Source organism: Prionailurus viverrinus, chromosome A1 (genome assembly GCF_022837055.1).
Source record: "Prionailurus viverrinus isolate Anna chromosome A1, UM_Priviv_1.0, whole genome shotgun sequence".
Lineage (NCBI taxonomy): Eukaryota > Metazoa > Chordata > Mammalia > Carnivora > Felidae > Prionailurus > Prionailurus viverrinus.
Window position 1 is genome coordinate 52,976,888 of NC_062561.1, and position 17,466 is coordinate 52,994,353.

General features: G+C 40.0%; 1 protein-coding gene across 1 annotated transcript in view; it reads right to left on the reverse strand.

Annotated features, from left to right (window-relative positions):
- Nucleotides 1–11,685, reverse strand: part of OBI1 (ORC ubiquitin ligase 1) — a 41,798-nt gene extending 30,113 nt beyond the window's left edge. The window contains exon 1 of the mRNA XM_047871640.1: nt 11,571–11,685. Coding sequence (XP_047727596.1) covers nt 11,571–11,642 — 72 coding nt within the window. The 5' untranslated portion in view covers nt 11,643–11,685. The remainder of the gene's footprint in view (nt 1–11,570) is intronic.
- Between the last annotated feature and the right edge of the window lie 5,781 nt (nt 11,686–17,466).

Here is a 17,466-nt window from a genome sequence, read left to right on the forward strand (position 1 = left end):
CTCAAAAAAATGTGTTAGATTAAGTAACTGCTATTAAGACAGTATTTAACATTAATTAGGTAGGGAACTTGCCAGAGGGAATAATGACTTGATATTCTTCAACCAGCAAAAATTTTTAAATAGAAACCAAAATAACACCGAAATGCTTAGGCTTTCACTTGATTTACAAAGAAATGTTACTGTGGGACTCAAAACACTTTACAGCATTTTCAATATTTTCCTGTTCTAATCATAAAAATACCATTTGAGAGTCCTGCACTAGAGACCAGAAGATCAAGAGAAAGCAGAGGAAGTAGAGAGATAAGGAAGAGACAGAACCACCACAAAACACTTTCTGCAGAGGAAACGCTTGTACTGTCCTATATCTGCTTCAGAAAGACACTATAAGTATTCGTTCATTTGAAAGGGGTCTCCGCCCTCAAAGAAATCACAGCTGTACGGCAGTTCAAGATAGGCAGCTAATCATTTTCAGTCTCACTGTGAAGAACTCTCTGGTTGGGGTGCCTGGGTGGCTCAGCTAGTTAAGTGTCAGACTCTTGGTTTCGGCTCAGGCCACGATCTCACGATTGAGTTCAAGCCCCACATGGGGCTGTGCGCTGACAGCATGAAGCCTACTTGGGATTCTCTCTTTCCTTTTCTCTCTGCCCCTCCCCAGCTCACACACACTCTCTCTCTCAAAATAAAAAAATAAACCTAAAAAAAGGAAGGAAAGAAGGAAGGAAGGAAGGACTCACTCACTCTCTGGTCTTTGTCTGGCTTTCCAAACGTTTAGATGCTCCCTGGATTATGAACACTAACATACGAAAACTAAATAAGAGAAGATAATTCAGCATGCATTTAGACTTCCTTTTAGAGAAACCAATTCTAATTCATTCAGTTCAAATGATTGGACAGGATTCAAATGATCTGAATGAATGAATGAGACCATGAAGGACAGCTTCTCAAACTCTTATTCTAAAGTGAGCCTACCTACAGAGCAAGGAGTGAATGTTTATCTAGGACGTATTCTTGGTCAGAGTCTCAAGAGGCAGACAAGTTGGAACTTCCTTTGCAGGTTCTGTTTTTTCCTAAAAAGTCAAGTGATGCGTCTGAGTCCAGACCATTATATATTTTTGGGTGTTTTAATTTCATCTTTAAGTCATGAAATGTTTTAAGAAGAAAAAATTTCTCAAACTACATACCAAAAAGATATTGCCTTATCTAGCCTGTAGCTTCCTGCAACACACACACACATACACACACACCACATTCCTGCAATACTCCTAGAAGTACATATACCCCTAAATTAAGAAACTCAGCTAATGAAAGAAAACTTATCTTCTTGGGCTTTTAAAGCAGCGATTTAATGTCTTTTTTTTTTTTAAGTCATGAACTCATCTAAAATGGATGAAAGCCAATGGTCAAAACATAAAACTGTGCACATTTAAGGAGATTCAAGATGGTCTCCTACTCACTACAGGCTTCCCTCATTAGAAGCTCATTTAAAGGCCATCAGTATTTTTTTTTTTTATTGTAGAGATAGAACATGAGCAGGGAAGAGGGGTACAGGGAGGGAGGGGGACAGAGAGAGAGAGAGAGAAAGAGGGGGGGTGGGGAGAGAGGGAAAGAGAATTTTAAGCAGACGCCACACTCAGTGCGCAGCCTGATGCGGGGCTCCATCCCACAATCCTGGGATCATAACCTAAGCCCAAATCAAGAGTCAAATGCTCAACCGACTGCGCCACCCAGGCACCCCATAAAAGCAATCAGTATTTTCTCTGTAACTGCTCCCACAACTAAAGTTAAATACCTCTCCAATCTAAAAAAAGGTTTTGGACATCACAATGGTTGGTGCTATCATTAACTAAGGTGAGAAAAGTGGAGGAAGAGGAGTCTTATAGGTGGTGGAAATCAAGAACTCTGTTTGGGCTATATTAAATCTGTGATGCCAGGGTGACTTTTAAATGGACAAGGCAGAGTCTGAGAATCACTGGCATAAAAAATTAAAGCTACAGGACTGGAGGAGATCCCTTCCATGGGCAGAGTAGCTGGAGACAAGGCATTCCAGGAAGCAGAGGAAGGAAAAAAAGGAGCAACAGCAAAGGGAACTAGTCTTACAGAAGCCAAGAAAAGTTTTTCAAGAGGAAGACAGTAGCCAAGCATGTCAAATAAGAAGAAAATGAGCTTGATATGGACAGAGAAATGACTATGGGATTTAATTACATGGAAGTCATTGTGATGTGTTACTGACAAGCACTGTTTCAGTGAATGATAGGGGTGGAAACTTGATTGAAGTCTGAGAGACAGAGAAGGTGAAGTGATGACAGAATATAGACAATTCTTTCATGTTTTGCTGTAAAGGAGTGAGCATAAAAATAAGACCATGATAAGAAATGCCAATGGGAATGTTATGGTAAGGAGGGAATATTAATGATGAAGAAAGAAAAGCAGGGATCAGAGCCAAGGCAGCAAAGTCCCTAAGAAGTCAAGAGGTAATGAAATCCAAAGCACAAAGCAGAGGTTTGGCTTTTATGGGACTGAGGATCTGTCTTTCATTGTAACAAAAGGGAAGACTGAGGGTGTGAGAACAAATGCAAAGGTTGGAAGATCTGCTGATGGAAATGAGAGAACTCATATCTAACTGTTCCAAATGCCTATATTTCATCATTAAATACGAGGTGAGGTTACCAATTGAGAGTGAGAAGTTGGGTAGGGATATCAACTTGAGAAAATAGGATAAAAGCAGTTATTTTGAAAAGTGAAAAAGTAAACTTACTAGTAATTTTGGCAGGATTGCCAAACATTGTTAAGTTCCTATTTGAGATCTGTGGTTTTGACTATAAACTAAGACCAACTCAACATAAATGTGTATTTTTCTTACCAATTTTTACCTGTTCAGTTTCAGGCAGGAAGCAAATGAGTAGTACAGTTTACTCAGAGTTGGATTTTTGCCAAGGAGAAAGAGAGAGACAAGGGAATGATGACCATAAATGTCCACGGCTAACAAGGGACATGAGTGTATGAATGGTAATGATGATGGTGAAAAAGCAATGTTCATAGAGCCAATGAACTGGTCTTGATAAGGCTGAAGTAATGCTGGAGAAGAGTCACAATGAAAAGAGGATCAGAGGGTAAGTTGCTTCTAATCAAAATACCGGAGGTGGTAGAGCTGCTTTCTCTAATGTTTTTTCCTGGGCCATCTTATCTGGCATAGTTCTATTTCCTCTCTTAATCTCATGTATCACATGATGTTAACATCTTTCCTATGACAACTCCTGAGAACCCTTTGTAACTGGACCTCAGTAAGTGGCAGAGCTTAGGATTTGAGAGATAAACCTGGGGCCAACTCCAGCTCTGCCATTTGAGCTGTTTGATCTTGGGCAAGCCCTTTAGTGACAATGAGCTTCTGCCTCTGAAAACAGTGGTTTAACTCCATATACTTTTCATTCAGGCATTAAGATTTAGAAATGTAAAGATGTAAATACAGAGAATACCACAAAACAATCCTAAAAAAAAAGAGAGAAAGAAAGAAAAAAGAAAAGAAAAGAAAAGAAAAGAAAAGAAAAGAAAAGAAAAGAAAAGGTAGTAACATTACTATCTCCGTATGCTTAGGAGCTAACACCATGAAGGATCTTGTAGCTGCCTCAACCACAGCATGTTCAAAACCGAACTTGGCCTCCTCCACACATTTGCTCCTACTGCTGCATTCCTCATCTAAGTTCATGGCAGTACTGCCTCATTACTTGGGCTAAAGCACTCAGAGCTATCTCTGACTCACTTATCCTCACCATCCAATCTTTCACCAAATTCTGGTATCATGTATCAAGTCTAAGAAGCCAGAGACTTTAAGATGCACCAATATTTTATGTGCCACTAAGAAAACAGAATGGAAAATGCTGCCAAATACAACTGTAATATGCCATCACTTGTAAGATACAGCCAGGTTTCAAAAAGTTATGATGTGAAGGGGCGCCTGGGTGGCTCAGTCGGTTAAGTGTCCGACTTCGGTTCAGGTCACAATCTCATGGTTTGTGGGTTTGAGCCCCGCGTCAAGTTGTGTGCTGACAGCTCAGAGCCTGGAGCCTGCTTCGGATTCTGTGTCTCCCTCTCTCTCTGCCCTCCCCACTCGCACTCTGTCTCTCTCTCCCTCAAAATAAACATTAAAAAAATTTTTTTTCAGTTATAATGTGAAAAAAGTCCATCCCAGAATGTCAAAATATGGCAAATCTACCTCCAAATGTTTTTTGTTTTGTTTTATTTTTACCTATCATGTATCCCTTCTTTTCCATCTTCACCTCAATGAGTTCAGGTTCTCATTCCTTTACCCTTGGATCTACTGCAATGACCTACCTCCTCACAAGCTTCCTGGCTTCCAAATATTCAGTTCTGTCCACCTCTCATACTGATGCCAGAGCTACCTTTCTAAAATAAGTATCAGTAGCTTTCACTGCTCTCCTGCAAAACAGCAATGATTTTTCCCTGTTCACAGTTTTAAGTATAGCATTCAAAGAACAACATAATCTGGTTCTTAAGTAGCCATTTCGTCTGCTATTTCGATACTGATCTTCTATTTCAATACTTGATATAACCTGCACTTCAAGCACACAGATCTACTTGATGTTCACCAAATTAATTGGCACATTGGAGGCTCCCTGTTTATTGTGCTCTCATTTCTTAGCTTGATATATCCTGCTGGCCTCCAGCTTCCCCAGTGAAAATAGACTCCCTTCCAGCTTTTAAGATGAAGATCAACTGCTACCTCTTCTGCAAGGCCTTCATTAATCCTTTTTAGAATTAACCGGGTCTTTGTCTGATTTTCCTAAGGGTACTCCTTATGCATTGATTTAATGTTCACTTCTATCTGCATTGTGCTTTACTTATAAAATTGTTTACATTCTGTTCTCCCTGTTAGATTTCAGGCTCTTTGGGGGCAGGAGAGGGGCATGCTCATCTTTGTATCCACATATAGCACTTGCTATAATGCCTGGCACACTCTAAGATTAATACAAGTGAATTTTGATGTATTAAAATGAAAGGCTGAGATAACGTTCCTTTAAGTGTCTCAAGAAGTAAAAGGTCAATGGCCACTGCCAAACTGTGAAACAGCAAAAGTTTAACCTTTCCATTTAATACACCAAATTATATAGAAGAACAACCACAGGCAGACGACTTGACTCTGTCTGCTAAGAGCCACTGGCAATGCCACCACAGGAGAATTATTTTCACTGTTTGATACCTGGTATTGTCACTCTCATTGGGTTGGAGTTTTGAAACGTTGACTAATTCACTTCTTTGGACCAAGTACTTATCAGATGATTATTTCTAAACAATGGTTTAAATTTACCTTAGGAGAATAGAAACCTATAAATAAGAAATAACTACTAAAACAAATTACTTGTTATTTATTTGACTGTAACCTATAAGGGCAAAATACAAAGCATCTAGCCCTCCCACAATTCCTGTCCACCCATCTTCCTCTACCAAGATCCTGGTATATACAGTATCAAAATATGCATATGATTTTCTTCAATAAAATCTTTCTGAGATAAAGAAATAGTCATAATTTGCCTATATTATTAAACTTTCCATCCAGTTTACTTTCAAATGAGATCTGTGGCAGTAAAACAGTATTCTTATGAAATAAAAATGCAAGACAACAATGGCAAGTGACATGTACAATTCCAAACTCATCTAGAGTAAGGATGTTGAAATGATAGTCTAGGATAATGCACCCTGAGGGTGGTGAGGAGGAGGAGGAATGGAAGAGAAAGCAAGGTATGAAAAGTGGGCTCTTCGGGGCACCTGGGTGGCTCAGTCGGTTGAGCATCTGACTTCAGCTCAGGTCATGATCTCACTGCTTGTGAGTTTGAGCCCCACGTCGGGCTCTGTGCCAACAGTTCAGAGCATGGAGCCTGCTTCAGATTTTGTGTCTCCATCTCTCTGCTTCTCCCCTACTTGCACTCTGTCTGTCTCTCTCTCTAAAATAAATAAACATTAAAAAAATTAAAAAAAAAAAAAAAAGAAAGAAAAGTGGGCTCTTATCACTGAAATGGGCCTGAGAGGGCAATCCTAGATGGAGAAAAGATTAACCCTAAATCTGTAATTCTACTACACAGTTTTCATTTCTTTTATTTGAAGATGTTTCAATTTTAAGAGACCACTCTACCACCAAAGCTCCTTTCTTAAAAAATAGATGTACCTGAGAGAAGTCATGTCAAAATGGGTTATTCATTAATATCCATATCATCCTGGACTCACTTAGTAGGAGTTATTATACACTGGTTTAAGGACAAGGTTTCCCAAATTCAGCACTACTGACATTCTGGACTGAAGAACTTTTTTTTTTTTTAAGTTTATTTATTTTGAGAGTGTGCATGCAAGTGAGGGAGGGGCAGAGAGAGAGGGAGAGAGGGCCAAGCAGGCACCACACTGTCAACCGGACCAGGGGCTCAAACCCACAAACCAAACCATGAGATCATGACCCAAGCCAAAACCAAGAGTCTGACGCTCAACCAACTGAGCTACCCAGGGGCCCCTGGACTGAAGAACTTTTTGATATAGGGATCTGTCCTGTATATTGTAGGATGTTTAGCTAGCAACATCCCTGGGCTCTACCCAGTAGACGCAAGTAGCACACCCCTGGAGACAATCAGAGGCGTTTCTAGGCGCTGCCAAATGTCCCTGCAGGATGAAATCCACTCCCAACCCTTTCAGAACCACTGGTGTAAACTATTCACATATTTCCCTAACAACCTAATGGGGTTGGTAGTATCAAATTCATTATCAGCTGTGGAAACTGAGACTCAAGGAAAAAATAACACAGGTTATAAGTGGCAGAAACAGTATTTAACCATCATTCAATGTGATCCAACTGCAAAGTGAGTGTTCTTTCAACTAAGAAATAGTTTTTTCTTCCTTAGTACAGAGTTAGTGAACAATAATCTGGGAGTAAGAAATAGAGAGCACATGCCTGAAAGAAGCAAGAAATTTGGAACAAGACTTTGGGGTCAATAGGGGCTGTAGAAAAAGACCACTGAGAGAAGTGATGGGAAGGAAAAGCAACTTAACTGGCCTGGCAATTACACTTAAAGTCAGTTCCTGTGCCTTTTATCATCTTTGCTAGAGACTCGAGTTCATTTTTCTTCAAATAATATTCTTTCTTGCACCTATGTCAAAATTTTATGGGTTTCACTAGGGAAGACCTAGAAAGACTGAAAAAGAAGGCTGAGGTATAAAAATGATGGGTAATAATAACTCCTCTGACTCAATTTGGGGATTTTGGAAACTTTTCAAAATGAAATTTCTGGATTGTTCTTGCTACGTTTCAAGAAATCTTTGGCTCTGGGCCAAAACTTAGGTCCTAGAACTTTAAAACTATGTGATCCTGAGAACTAAGTTGCTTAATACCTATTGGTTTAGGTCTCCATTTCTTTCTAGGTAAAAGAAAAAATAATATATCTTGCCCCCCCCACCTTCATCACTACCTAGAATGCTTTCAAGAATCATATTTCTTTAGTAAATATGTCAGCTCTTACATTCCGATCTTAAAATTATTAGGATACATCAATACTTTTTTTTTTTAGTAATTTTTAAATTATGCCCTAAGTACATAAAAACATAATACTGTATTTTTTGAAAGTGTCTGCCTTCTTCAAACTTAATTTGGAAAGGAAAAAAATGTAGTCCATATGGCTTTTGTCAAAGTAAATTACTTGTGACAATTATGTACAATCCACTCTTGGGAACCGAAGAGTCAATCAGGAATCAAACGTGGGCTCAATGTACTGAGGTCAATAACATGCTGGCCAATCAACAGCCCCTGATGAACACTGATTAATTAATTTAGTTGCATAAGGCTTCTTACCTAGCCTTACCTTGTCAACATTTTTAATTAACAATATGGGTGGAAAGCAAGGCCTCCCTCAAAGAAGGGATTCTTCCTGTAGTATTCCTAGCTTGAAACAGTCCACCCTACTTTGGACACTTGCAAGAGACAGATACCCCATATCCTAAGGAAGGTGATTTCATTTTGGATTATTTCAGCCACAGGGCTTGTCTTTACATAAGTACAAATCTTAATACTGTAGAGCTACACAAAGCTTGATTCCCTTCCAAATGAAAAATAGTCTGTAAAGATTTGCTATTATGTCCATTCATTCCAACACAATTCCATTCCACATACTCGAACCTCAATTTCAACTCCTTTCTAAATTTCAAAATACTCTAGTTTTTTTATATTGAAGTCTCAAACTGGACTTATACGCAAGTGACGAATAACTGAATATGATATACTAACGTTGAAGAGCACCAGAAATCTAGTTGCTTGTCACTTCACTTCAGAACCTCCTTCACCTTTCATTAAACTAACTATAGTCTACATTGGGAGACATGTTACTCACGGAAAAATGCAGACTTAGTCAAAAACATGCAACGATAATTTGATTTTGCAGTTGGAATCCTAATTGATGAGAAAAATGACTGGAATTATCTAGAGATAAACTGGTTTGTAGCAATCTGGTACCAGGACCTAAATGTCACTTAACTGATACCCTGAACCTGTATTTCTGCTTGTTGGCCCACTAGTTCTAGGCAAAAGGAAAAAATTAAGGAGGAATAGGCAAGAAAATATATTACACATAACTCATCCCACAGGATGTGTATCTAACTTCTTCAAACACATAGAGCTCTTGAGATATTGGCAAGGTTGCTAAACATTATTAAGCAGAAAGAATCCACCTTTAAGGCTGAGGCAGAGAAAGGCAGAAAATGCAAAATGTCTAAACTGTCCAATTTTAAGTACATTTGTATCCAAAAGACAAAGTATTGACAGTGTGCATACTTAGGCTATCTCCACTACTCTTACGTCTCTATTCTTCCCCATCCCTGTCAGCATCTATATTATCTATTCAGATTTAAGGTCTCTCCCACCCCCAACTCTTCCTTTAAGGTCATATGCACTTTTTTTTCTTTCCTTTTCTTTTTTTTTTTTTTTTTAACAGTGACCTCTCAGGGATAATGGCTCCTAATTCTGTTGAACAATCAAAAGAAAAGAATCTTGCTAATGGTGAGATTTTTGGACAAATAATGAGGGCAGCAAAAGAATGGTTATCTGAGAGAGGGCTAGTCAAAAAGGACCTTAAGGCAGATGTCAGAGGTGGCCAGAGGTGTGTGTCAGGGAGGTGGACGCGGCATTGGAAACATGGTACTACCCCAGGTCATGCTATCTCCAGTACTCCACAATTACCGTTATGTGGTAAGGGTTAAGTGGCCCAAACAGATCAGATTTCCTTTAACTGTACAAAAGGCAGCAGTTATATGGAACCAGTTAAAACCTGGATGTACTGCGGCAATTTCTAGAACAAACAGGTCCCACTCCATTTGAGAAAGCAAATCTTCATAGAATGAGTGCACTTCCTCAGGAAGCAACTGGGAAGAACAGTTACTAGAAAGGCTGGTTTCCTCATTTGAGGGCCTGTCTCAGTGCCCACACTAAAGTTTAATATTTATTGAATATTATTATGCCCCAGACCTTATGCTAAACACTACAATTGAATTAGTTCATTTAATTGTGCCCCGAATGCATGAAAGAGTGTTGCTTCTATTACCATTCCCATCTCACAGATAAGGAAACTGTTCTGAGACAGGTTAAGTAACTTGTGTAAGGTCACAGAACTAGTAAATGGAAGAAGCTAAAACTCATAGTCTGAACACAGAACTCAGGCCTTCAATACATTTATGCTTCCACAGTAGACAGAAGAAGATGCCTGTTTACAAACCATTAATCTTTTCTTAGATTTCATTTTAGAACACAGCTAAGCAATACAGGAAAAAAAGAGAGAAAGGGATGGAGGGGAGGAGGCACACTACAAGATCATCTGCTATCACAGATGAGCTCACGTGAGTTTTTAGGAAGTAATTTACTGAAGAGACAAATGATAACAGAGGTTCAAGCCAGAGACTCTAAGCCTTAGCTTTCTTATGTCAAAAAAATGGGGCAACCAGCCCTATCTATTTCACAGCACTGGTGAAATGAGTAAATGAAGTAATTAAATGCATACAAGAGCATTCTGTAAACTGCAAATCACTGTATTCTACTAGGTATCCTTTTTTGTTAAACACAAAAAGCACAGGTATGGAAAATCAACCAGGCAGAACACACTGTCAACACAACTGCAAAAGAGCCTATTAACTAATGGAAACTAGACATAATGTGTACAACTAAGACCAAAGGAAAATTATTTCCCAAGATATTTTTATCAGCTTTTAATGCTACTGTTGAGAGTAAATGCACTCAGAACTTAACCCGTACTTGTGGCAACTTCATGTCAGAAACCAAATGTAGACTAGCAAATATAAACATCATCTCCCCCTACTCCCAGCTCTGTATGTAGGCAGTGGCAGCAAATACCAGCTCAAATACCACCCTCTACGCCACCATCCTTGATCTCTCCAGTCAGAATTGATCAAGCCATCCCCTGTATGCTCTCACAGCACATTTGCTATTTCCTTGGCATTTCATTCTGACTGATACCAAGAGTTATCAGTTGCTTCCAAGCCTGACTTCCTACTACTGCTTGAACTCTTAAATTCACACAGAACCCCAAACACCTAAGGCAGATGATCATACTGGCTGGCACTCCAATGTTTGCTCTATGAAGTTTCTAGGTCTCAATTCCATGCAGGAGGCTGTAGTTTCAGTCTGCACTCGAGGGTAAACAGACACATCACAAATGTAAAAACAATTCAGGGTGGGAAAAAAGTCTGACTGCTCATCCATAGGATCTTCTTTCTTGATCTATGCGTTAAAGAAACGCTCTTTTAAAAACCAAATGGGAGGCACAAACGGAAATGAAAGAAGAGACGAATGCATCAGACTCTTCAAAATTCCGTTTCTAATTCAGAACTACTTTATCTAGCTTCACAAACACGTTAGACACCTCTTGCAACACAAAGAGCGGGGATTCCATCTCATCGCTGAATGGTTCCAAAAGACCATGCCTCTCATTCTAAATACCACTCAGGGGTGGGTACTATTTACCTTTCAAATTTTGAACCCAGAGCAAAGGACATTCTAAAGGCAGGGTTAAGCAAAGGAAAGGATGTTGGAAATGGAAAAGACTCTCCAATTAGCACAGCGGGCAGGCCCAAGGACAAGAACATTCCACTTGTGCAGGGGACGAAGGAATCTTGGGCAAGACTCCCAGGAAACGTGCTTTAACGGGCTTCATACACGCCACACAGGTGGCAAAGGGGCGTAAAATACTGTTGCGATTCCTTACTGACGAGGCCTCCTTCGACGTTGGAGTCGGCCGGCCGGGTGAGGCCGGCGGAGCTAACAGAGCCGCCTGGCCGCCCTTCCTTCAGACCCCAGGCCGCTGTCATCCCCCTCCAAAAGGCGCAGAGGATGAACCCAGCAACCACGACGCGTTCCCTTCGTCCCCCAGGACGCGGCCTCCCAGCGCCTGAGGAGAACGCGGGTAAGCGTCTGCACCCATCTCCCCGTCCCCGCCACACACGGAGACCACCCTCGGCTCCGGCGGGCGACTTCATACCCGACCCTGTTTCGAGAAGTGCCCAGAATCACCCATTACCTTCCCCAAGCAAATGTGGCACGTGATGGGCAGAGTGAGCGACAATGTAACGTTCTGCACGGTCTGAGCCATGGCAGCGTTCAGAATCCCGCCAACACGGAAGTCCCGCCGACGGCGGCTCCTAGCCGCGACTGGGGCCGCGCGAGGCCGGCTACGGCAGCCTGGCAGGGCCACAGCCCGCCGGGAGAGGAAACGAAAACGCGCTTTTGAAACGTGCGGCCGCCACGGCTTTTCCTTTCCTTCCTTCCTCCCTCCCTCCCTCCGGAGCTTCCTTCCTTTCCTCCCTTTCTTACTTTCATTCAAAAAAAAAAAAAAAAAAAAAAAAAAAGGCCCCGGGTTCGGAAACTGCAAGATTCTTGAGAATGAGGAGGAAGGCGGTTTACTATGGGCATCGATGGAGGATCTTGAAAGTTTAAATGAAAGAGTAACAGTGCAGAGCAGAGAGGAAGATGGGGAAAGCGATTTTAAATGCCTTACTCTTTCCCGGAGGGTGGGTGGAAGTTTTCTGCCTAAAAATTAAACCCCACACAGTCTGCAAACGCACGGCGCAGTCAAAACAGGAAGAGATAAAATGTTATGTGTACATTTTAATTTTCAAAAAAAACCAAAAAACAAAAAAACCTTTCTGCCGCTCTCAGATCTTTTTCCATTCTGAAATGATGCGATGTTCCTTAAAAACAACAAACAGTGATTGTCTCTTGATCTCTTTCTGAGACGATTTGGATACATTTAATCGCAGGTTTCCCTGAAGGCTTGCTTTTCGTTGGCCCTTCTGTGGTTTCTAACGGAGACTAAAGGGTCAGAGCCACGAACTCTGATTTACACGTCCAAGTGAGAAAGCTGCAAACAGTGCCAGCCGTCCATCCTCTGGAAAGCACTTGAACAAGCCTGTGAAGCCTTCATTTCAGGTGCGTGGTTTGGATAAGCTAGGTAACATTGGGCTGTAGAACTCGGAAGGAGAATGTGTGAGGTTCTAAGTTAGCATTTCCTACTAGTGAAAAAGAAAAACTCTAAAAGTTCCTTCATGAATCTTGAATGTAACAGATTTGGAATTTAATTGCAACTTACTTTAAGTGAGGGCCAATGTGATTAATTTATGCAAACATACAATTTGTGAGTAGAGAGATTAAAAACAAATCCAATGGAACTACTTCTACCGATCTTTGGGAAAATGACACAGAGACAGTATAATTAGAAGCAGCATGTGGTCAAAGGAAAGGGTTTCTGGATATGTACGGGACGGTAGAAATCACTGTCCCAACAACTTTCTGGCTCTACTGGCTTCAGATAATGTATTTGACCTTTCTGCTTCTTAGCTTCCTTCTTGGTAAAGTGTGTGTGTGTGTGTGTGTGTGTGTGTGTGTGTGCGTGTGCGCGCGCGTGTGTGCGTGTGTATTAAAAGAGGTCAATGTGGGGCGCCTGGGTGGCGCAGTCGGTTAAGCGTCCGACTTCAGCCAGGTCACGATCTTGCGGTCCGTGAGTTTGAGCCCCGCGTCGGGCTCCGGGCTGATGGCTCAGAGCCTGGAGCCTGCTTCTGATTCTGTGTCTCCCTCTCTCTCTGCCCCTGCCCCGTTCATGCTCTGTCTCTCTCTGTCCCAAAAATAAATAAACGTTGAAAAAAAAAATTAAAAGAGGTCAATGTATGTTTACTATCATGTCTCAAAGAAACAGACAATAATGAGACTGGACCAGCCTGAAGAAGCCTAAGTCCAGTTCAAAATCTGCTCACAGGTGACAGTGAAAATTCTTTGAAACATCTCAATAACTTCATTTCCTGAGAATTGGAGGCCATCATGCGTTTGGAATTGGAGAACTAGGGGAAACTGCCTGGTTATTGGCCACTTTTTTCAAAATGCCTGGCATAAAGCCACTTGGTTTGGCTATTTTTTGGCTTTTTGAAGTCATATTTTTATGGAGTCTGGAATTCACATGTTTTCCTAATGCATCATTCCTGGCCAAGAGTGTAGATGTTAGGCTTCAGAATGAGACAGCTCCAGGTCGATACCCACTGTCATTCAAGTTTCACCTTGTCCCCAGCCTGCTGTGTTCTTCCTATTCTCACCTCACTGATAGCTAAAATGGTATGTTAGGACCTGTCATTCCCACCCTTTGAGTGGGATGTAGGACTGAGAATGTTTTGCCTTTCACATCCATCCCTAGAAACTGCAGCAGGGAGACATGTTGAAGACATTTTTTTTGTGGTTGTTAGTTATTGGGGCAAATTCATTTCTTGTTAATCACCTCAATGATTGGTGTTAATACGCAGTCACAAAGCTGAGTTTAAAAAATCATACCCTACCTTTTAGGTAAAATGTCAAAACCTAGACTCTTCCCAACATCTCTTTCCACATTCACGGTCATTGTCACGGCTTCTTGGTGCTTAGTGCTTTGTCCACATAGTTATTTCCGTGTTGATCACGTTGTATTATATTTGGTTATGTGTTTGCCCCCACAATAGACTGTTTCTTGAGGTCAGAGATTGTGTATGATATCTAGTATCTGGTACTCGGTGACTGTTCCACAAAAGGTAATATTTTCTTTAGCTACAGACACAGGCTGCTGTAAAAATTGCCTTTACTTGTTTTTCACTTCAAAATGGAAGACTTTTTAAAAATTTGGTTTTTGCTAATTATAAATTTAATTTAAAATTAAAAATTAAATTATAATTTAAAAAATTAGCTTTTTGCTAATTATAAAAATAATAAGGCTCATCTTAAGAAAAGTAAGCCATTTTTAAATATATAAAATAATAAGCAGGGGTGCCCTGGGTGGCTCAGTCAGTTAAGCATCTGACTTCAGCTCAGGTCATGATTTCATGGTTTCTGAGTGCAAGCCCCACATTGGGATCTGTACTGACAGCGCAGAGCCCGCTTCAGATCCTCTCTCTCTCTCTCTCTCTCTTTCTCTCTCTGCCCCTCCCCTGCTCACTCTCTCTCTCTCAAAAATAAATAAACATTGAAATAATAATAAAATAAACTAATAAGCCAAATTTCTTCGGTACTAACGCCTCACTTTTCTATCCTGTGTGGTAATCACTGTTAAATTCTAGAACATACCCAAACATTTTAAGTCATGTATATGTGTATAACCACAAATAGGATCATACCATAACGTACCTGCTTTTTGTCTTTTTAACTAATGTTTGGTGGATAGGTACACACACGTACATATCTAAATAATACTGTTAGCAATGCAGGTTGATAACGACTCCCTCTAGGCCCAAACTGATTGCATGCCAATTCCCAGGCTTTGCTTTTGATAATGCAAATGGTTTAAGGCTAGGAACTATCCTTTCCTTCTGCTCTATGAACAGCATTTCCTTTTGTTGACAAATCATGTTCTAAATAGATGCTATTTGGCCAATTTTGTTAAATTAACGCTATTACTCTAATAGAAAAACAAAGATTACTTGGCTCATTGACTTCCTGCTTAATCTCTTTCTGGACTTCCTAGTAGCCTTATGGAGAGTCCTGTGACCCAAGGAATTCTGTCAGATATAACATCTGAGATGGGCTAAAGCCCCCTAAATTCTTAGACTTATAAACTTTTACAATTAGAAAGAATCTAGGGTTTTTTTTTTTTTTTAGCAGGTTTCTCCTTTCAGAGATGAAGATATTGAGACCTAGAGAGATAAACCACCAGGAAATGGTAGATTTGGAACTAAATCCTAGATCTCACTTGGATTCTCTGAGATTGTTGGCCCCATGCCTTAGTGTAAGTGCAAGATGTATTATTATTAATAAAGTAGTTCGGTAATAAAAAGTCAGTTATAATTGAATTTCTTTGCTAAGAAAACCATCAAATAGCTATGGAACACCTTTTACCCCTTGTTTAAATCAGATTCATTTTTATGATAAATTATTTAAAAGCAAGTTTAAAAAAATATAAAATCTTAAGTGCTATTAAAAATTGATTAGGCATGCATTATTCTTTCATTGACCCAGTTCAGATTGTTTTTTAATTTTTTTTGGTCAAAGCTAATAAATTTGAGTAGATGTTTCAGACAGACATTTTGTAATCATTTGGTCATCAGTCAATTAATCACAACTTCATAAATATTGATTTCAGATTATATTTATTTTTCATTCCTGAAAGACAATCTTTTTTGTTGTTGTTTGTTTTAAATTTATACTCCCCCACTTGGATTGTGGTTAACACTGAGGAAACTCATAAAAGTTAGATTAATTTAAGCATAGGTGCTGGCCCAGCCGCATGGACGTCAAGAATGGTACTGCCTTCTCACAGGCTGCAAATTCTGAACTAAAATGTCTTAAGATAGTGGCATGAAAGATGCTTGTTACTACTATAGCAAAACAACTTGGGTTTTTCTTGCAAGGTTTTTGTTTTTGTTTTTGTTTTTTTAAAGAAAAGACTACTAAAATTTAGCCTGCATTCATTTAATGTACTTCTATTAAAAACATGAAGGAACAACTAATTCAGACAATGTTCTGCCTCATGGAGCTTTCATTCTAGTGGGAAGGTTCTACTGCATTGGCTTGGAGCCAAATCTTTGTCTCTTGAGTAGCAGTTGAGGTTTTAATGCTGAATTTGCATATCAAGTTTGTATGTAAATCACAATATAAGTGATTGCAAAATGAATAAATAAATGAATGAATGAATGAATAAATAAATAAATAAATAAAATTAGTTATCTGTTGTTCCATCAATATTTAAAAATTTTAAATGGCTTTTTAAAAATGTTTATTTAATTTTGAGAGAGAGAGAGAGAGAGTGTGTGTGTGTGTGTGTGTGTGTGTGTGTGTGTGAGCGGGGGAGGGTCAGAGAGAGAGGGAGACAACAGAATCAGAAGCAGGCTCCAGGCTCCGAGCCGTCAGCACAGACCCCGATGTGGGCCCCAAATCCACAAGCTGTGAGATCATGACCTGAGCCGAAGTCGGATGCTTAACCGACTGAGCCACCCAGGCACCCCTAATTTTTTTTTATATGCCAGGCACTCGTCTAAAAGCTGGGTGTACAGCTGTGAATGCCTGCCTACTTTTATTCATTCAACAACCACTTCACTGACTACCATTGACATGCCAGCCACTGTGCTATTAATGAGCCACTTTATAAATGGAACCACTGAGCCCGGCTCTTCTATTCTGCCATAAAAATGCCTATTTCTACAGTAATTTCTCTTAGGGATGTGCTTATTGTCAGTTAGCCTCTGGCATTGTGACACAGCAAGTTATCGTTTTAAATATTTTAAAATGTTGCAAATTGGGTGATTGTTTTAAATTAGGTAATTTTTAAAAGAATATTTTAGTTCCACCTAAGGCTAAGTGGTACTTCACAAATGTTTGTTGAATGCTAGAGAATAAATAAAGGAAATGTTATCTCTGGGAATATTGTATCAGATTTTAACAGGAACCAGGAGACAGAAAAGCAGTGGGATTTGCCACAGTAGCAGAATCGGGAACCCAGTTCTGAGATCCTGACTGCTTTTGTCTTTAAATTGCCCGCAGAGCACTTCTTTTTCTTTTTGCCCTTTGTTTAGGAGTTAGCAGAACTTCCAAGGTAAGATCCTCCCATAAGAACTTAAAGCCAGGCCCTTGTTTTCAAGTTATTTACTTAAGCCCTATAAATAATGGCACTCCATCTGAGGACACCTCTCTTACAAAGGCATCCTGCACTTGGCCATGGAGTCATCAGTGGCTGGCTGCAACCTTGCCAAGTTGCTTTAGGTAAAGCATCAACACCTCCTTTACACACTCAACACTCCCCGTCATTGTTTTAGCAGCTGAGTCATTTATTACAAGTGTTATTTAAGATATGGCTCTATTTCCCCATATCACCATCTTCACCTCTCTGATCTGTGATTTTTACTTCTTTTTCTCCCCACACCACTCACTATGACAAGTCTCAACTTTTGTCTCTTTCATGAGGCTTTTCTTGC